The sequence below is a fragment of the Terrapene carolina genome, unplaced genomic scaffold, assembly GCF_002925995.2.
Source record: "Terrapene carolina triunguis isolate 2854851 unplaced genomic scaffold, T_m_triunguis-2.0 Scaffold179, whole genome shotgun sequence".
Classification (NCBI taxonomy): Eukaryota; Metazoa; Chordata; order Testudines; family Emydidae; genus Terrapene; species Terrapene triunguis.
This window is the reverse complement of record NW_020664530.1, coordinates 10,492,559-10,498,223: the sequence shown is the minus strand read 5'-3', so window position 1 is coordinate 10,498,223 and position 5,665 is coordinate 10,492,559. Positions and strand designations below refer to the sequence as shown.

Genomic DNA, 5,665 nt, shown 5'->3' with positions numbered 1-5,665 from the left:
GTTTTTGTAGATACAGACTAACACGGCTACCCCCTGATACTTAGCATCATGAATGCAGTTCTGGTCCCACAGCGGCCTCTGGCGGGCAAAAAGCAGAACTGCAGCACTGTGACAGAATGTATTTTCTGTGGGGAAAAAATTCTGTGCATGCACAGTGCCACAGAATTCCCCCAGGAGAAGTTCATCACAGCACCCTGCCTGCAGAGCCAGGTTAGGACAGACAGAGTGGGGCACATAGGGCTGCTGGGGGTCATACACTGGGGGTTCAGAATGTTTAGTGGGGGGATTGGGGTACAGGCTCAGGAGCTAGTGGGGTGACAATGTTAAGCCAGGGGCTGAATGGGAGTGGGGGTTCAAGGCCACATGGGACGGGGACTGCAGGGACACATGGGGATGGGGGAGGAGGCTGCAGAAACCCATAGGGATAGGGAGTGCGGAGACAGAGGCAGATGTGCCTGACTGAATGGGAGAGACTTGGGGTCAGTCAAGGTCTGCATGGGGGAGGCTTCCCAACTCCCTAACAATCCTGCCGCTCCCCCCAAAAAAGCACCCATTCCATACTTCTCCCACCTACACCCAACAACCTTCCAGGTTCACTCCCAGGCTCCTTCCCTCTCCCTCAGCTCCTCCATTACCACTGACTCCCCCAAGCCTTTGCATTGCTTCTGGCAGGTGCAGGAAATACAGTTCTGTATTGTAATTTAAATGAATTACTCAACATTCTGTATTAATATGCCTAGTAAGGAATCTATTTGTAAAAAAAAAAAAAAAATACCAGAATCTTTTTTTTTTTTTGTCTGTATTGTTACAGACATACTTGCTGACAGGTATTTTGAAATAAATTACCAAAATTATTGAAACTGGCATGATTATATTGTTATTTTGAGAAATAAAATATTCAGAATTTTGCAGAATTTTAAAATACTGTGCTCAGAATTTTTATTTTTTTTTGGTGCAGAATTTCCCCAGTAGTAATACACACATGGGGGGCCAAATGAAGGGTTGTAGAGACAACCTTAATATTGGCATTTTCTAACTTTTGAGTGTTTGACTTTACGACCTTACTATGTTCTTTTAATGCAGTTTGTGTTTGTGTGTGCAATTTCCTAGTTTTTTAAAAAAGCAAACTGAAAAAAACAAATTTCATCATGTGGCATCATGCTGACACCACGTGGTTGATCAGCAAAGTGTAACTTTTAGGCTAGGTCTACACTACCCGCCTGAATCGGCGGGTAGAAATCGACCTCTCGGGGATCGAATTATCGCATCTCGTCGGGACGCGACAATCGATCCCCGAATCGACGCTCTTACTCCACCAGCGGAGGTGGGAGTAAGCACCGTCGACGGGAAGCCGCGGAGGTCGATTTTGCCACCGTCCTTACAGCGGGGTAAGTCAGCTGCGATACGTCGAATTCAGCTACGCTATTCGCGTAGCTGAATTTGCGTATCTTAAATCGACCCCTCCCGTAGTGAAGACCTGCCCTCAGATTCACCACACAGACACATGCCTCTTAAGAGTAATGATAGTAATAGTAGGTTGTCATCTTCTATATGGACCAGCACTAAGTCAGATGAGACATGCATCTTTCCAGTGGGTTTCACAGATATTTGCTGACAGCAGAAGAATAGTGAGACTCTGGAATCTTGAGTTTCATTCCACGCTCTGGAGAGGAATATTCCCTTTAATGGTCACAGACACTTCTCTCTGTCCCGCCACCCTAATCCAAGTCTGACCCCTCCAACCTGTTCCTCTTCAGTCCTCCCCACCCCTGGCTCTTTGTCCCAGTCCCATTCTTCTTGGCCAGGCAATCCTAGTCTCTCCCTCAGAGCTCCCTGTCCAAGTCTCAGTCCCAGGCTCCTTGTCCAGCCAGTTCCAGTTCCCCCAACCTCAATTCTTTGTCTCCAGTCTTTTTACCCAGCCAGTCCCAGTTCTGCCTTTACACCCCAGCTCCTCATCAGACCTATCTCCCATCCGTCCCCATTCCCCCACCCACTGGTTCCCAGTCTCAGTGTCCTTGTCCAGCCAGTTCCAGTCTCCTCCCTCCCCTTCAGACCTGCTTCCCCCAACCCACCTTGTTTCTGTCACTAGTTCCCACTCCAGTCTCTGAGTTCAACCAGTCCCCATCTCCCCTCCCAGCCAGTATCAGTCTCCCCAAGCTCCTTGATCCAATCTACTCCTTTCCTTCCCCTTCCAGTGCCCCCTAATTCTGCTCTCAACCTCTCTGCACTAAAGTCATGTGGCTTCCCCCTTCATACTGCCTGGACACCTGATAGGGGGGTGGCGAGTCATTGAAAGCATAAGAGACACAGGATCCCTGCTTTCAATTCAGGTGCCCAGCCATGTGGGGATGGTGCATGCCCAGTCCAGACACATGTATGAGCTCTGAGGGGAGGGAGCAGGGCCAGCTCCAGGCACCAGAGCAGCAAGCAGGTGCTTGGGGCGGCCAACGGAAAGGGGTGGCACGTCTGGCTCTTCGGTGGCAATTCGGCGGCGGGTCCCTCAGTCCCTCTCGGAGGGAAGGACCTGCCGCCGAATTGCCACCGAAGAATGAAGTGGCAGCGGTAGAGCTGCCGCCGATCGCGATCACAGCTTTTTTTTTTCTTCCCTGCCACTTGGGGCGGCAAAAACTCTGGAGTCGGCCCTGGGAGGGAGCATGCTCAGTGAGCACAGAATCTTTGGAGAATTTAGCAGCAAAATTCTATGACATCTCTACTGAGCGTATGTGAACTGTGAAGTTTCAAAGACTGACAACTTGGTCAAATTTGAGCAGATTTTAGGGGATCATCAAAAGATACATCCCTGACACCCAGACCTCCCCATGCAAAATTTCAAGTCCCTGCTCCAAAGCATGGAGGTGCTAAAGCTTCTCAAAGAAGAAGTTGACAGAATGTTAACATTGCAAGCCAGTGTATTTTCCCTACCAGCCTGCATGGAAAATTTCAGCCCTAACGGTTGAAGTTTGAAAGTTATAAGGAGCTGAAAATGGGATTGTATAATGTCTCGTGTTAGGCAAACTTAGTAATAGGGAGTGCTACCAGCCCTGCCTAAAATAATTTAATATTAAGTATTGAAACTGGTTGTGGAGCCAAGGCTAGGGAGGAGGTGAGGATAGGGTTGTGGCAGGCAGGTACAATGTGCACCACACCCTCCTGCCACATGAAGAAACTGCAGCAAAGTTCATATGGTCTGAGGCTGTATTATATTTTGACATGATCTTCGCTGTGCGTCAGCTACAGGAGAAATGTCAAGAGCAGAATCGTGAACTCTATACAACTTTTGTGGACCTCACGAAAGCATTTGACTCTGTCAGTCGCCAGGGCCTGTGGAGGATCATGTCCAAATTTGGCTGTCCAGACAGATTTATACGAATGGTACGTCAATTTCATCACGGTATGATGGCTCGTGTCCTAGATGACAGTGAAACATCTGAGGCCTTCCCAGTCACCAACGTCAAGCAAGGGTGTGTTTTAGCACCCACTTTGTTCAGCATGATATTCTCTGCCGCTTTGACTGATGCCTTTCAACACTGCACTGAAGGAGTAGGCCTGAAGTATAGAACTGACGGGAAACTATTCAATCTGAGGCGACTGCGTGCCATCACCAAGGTGAAGGAAACTGTACTTCGAGACTTTCTCTTTGCCGATGATTGTGTTCTGAATGCTAGTACAGAGCTGGAAATGCAAGCCAGTATGGACAAGTTTTCAACTGCATGCAACAACTTCAGTCTCACCATTAACATCAAGAAGACTGAGGTCATGCACCAGCCAGCTCCCCACGCCCCAGAACCGTCCATCACTGTAAATGGACAGAGACTTCAGACAGTGGACTACTTCACGTACCTGGGCAGTACCCTTTCCCGAGCAGTGTCAATCGATGATGAAGTAAACTGCAGAATTGCTAAAGCCAGCTCTGCATTTGGCCGATTGTGCTCCAATGTTTGGGAACATTGAGGGATCAGCCTACCAACGAAGCTGAAGGTCTACCGAGCAGTGGTGCTTTCAACTCTGCTGTACGCCTGTGAGACGTGGACTGTCTATCGGAGTCATGCACGAAGGCTCAATCACTTCCACATTTCCTGTCTGTGAAAGCTTCTAAAAATCAGATGGCAGAACAAAGTGCCCGATACTGATGTCCTTACTAGAGCCAGTCTGCCGTCAGTTCACACATTGCTGATGAGAGCCCAGACCAGGTGGGCTGGACATGTCGTGAGAATGTCAGACGAACGCATTCCTAAACAGCTCTTCTACGGAGAACTCACTCAGGAAAAGCGCTCCCATGGAGGACAAAAGAAGCAGTTCAAGGACACGCTGAAGACCTCTTTGAAGTCTTTCGAGATCAACACCGCCACATGGGAAACCTTCGCACTGAACCGTCCAGCATGGCACAGCCTCATTCTCACAGGCAGTAATACCTCTGAGGCGAGGCGTATTGCTGAGGCTGAAAAAAAGCGTGACCTGCGCAAGTCCAGAGCTGCTCGTACATTATCGACAGTGCCATTACATGTCTACCCGATGTGTGACAGGACGTTCCATGCCCGAATCGGACTGATCAGTCATCTTCGGACGCACAGAGCCCGGTCATCGAAAGAATGAGTTGTTGAGGTCTTCATCGATAAGGATGGACGAACATCAAGATACTTTGACCAGCCCTCCCACCTTCTTGAGGATTTCAGGGGCAGTCCCAGTGGGAATCCCAAGCAGAGTGGATCCATTGGAGCCATGCACCCAGACCGTAGTGGGAGGAAAGCAATGACAGAATCTAAGTAGGAGCTGGTGAGATTGGTGACAACACAAACGGGGATCTGAAAGAGGAGATGAGAGAGACAACGGGGAAGAAGTGGAAATCAGAGACAACACAGTAGGGGGGAAAATACAGAAGCGATAAGAGAAAACAGAGAAAAGTGTAAAAACGAACAGAAAGGGAAGAAAAGACACATAAAGTCAGGTTGTTCAGGGTGGTAGCCATGTTAGTCTGTATCAGCAAAAACAATGAGGAGTCCTTGTGGCACCTGAGAGACTAGCCTCTAAGGTGCCATGAGTACTCTTCATTGTGTTTTTTTAAATAAAGACTGATAAACCATTTGTCTAGAAACTAGTCAGAGGAGCTGTTAGTGAAAAGAGATGGCGCATCCATCCTTGACTGAGGAATTAGACTATGCCAAGAGCAATGGGGAAAATTCAAATCCATGACACTTTATGATATCCTCACATTAAGTTGAATGCAGACTGGATAGAGGAAAATTATATATGCAACTTCTGTATTAGGCCATGGAAACTTTACAAAAGTCAGCTTACAAAGTGAAGCCATAGCAAGCTGGAAACTCTAACTATTAGCCAGAAACTGGTGTAGACTCTTGGTGTACACCTCAAAGTGCTTTGTGATTAGGGTTGCAATTTTGGTTGGACGAATTCCTAGAGATTTCATCACATGACATAATCTTTAATTCCTGGCAACTCCAGGCCAATCCCGGAGGGTTGGCAACCCTATTTATGACACACGAGGCCAAAGGCCCAGCGCCTTCTGCACCCAGAATCATGAACTAATAGCTTAGGCTTTGTCTACACTTGAAAGTTATATCAGCATAGTTACGTCAGTCAGGGGTATGAAAAAACCACAGCTCTGACCAATGTAGCTATGCCGAAATAACATCCAGTGTAGATGTAG

At 47.9% G+C, this 5,665-nt stretch overlaps 1 protein-coding gene across 1 annotated transcript in view; it reads right to left on the bottom strand.

The window, feature by feature from the left end:
• LOC113406999 (uridine phosphorylase 1-like) overlaps nt 1-1,584 on the bottom strand; it is a 9,534-nt gene extending 7,950 nt beyond the window's left edge. Inside the window, exon 1 of the mRNA XM_026654033.1 lies at nt 1,509-1,584. Within this exon, the coding sequence (XP_026509818.1) occupies nt 1,509-1,584 (76 nt within the window). The remainder of the gene's footprint in view (nt 1-1,508) is intronic.
• Between the last annotated feature and the right edge of the window lie 4,081 nt (nt 1,585-5,665).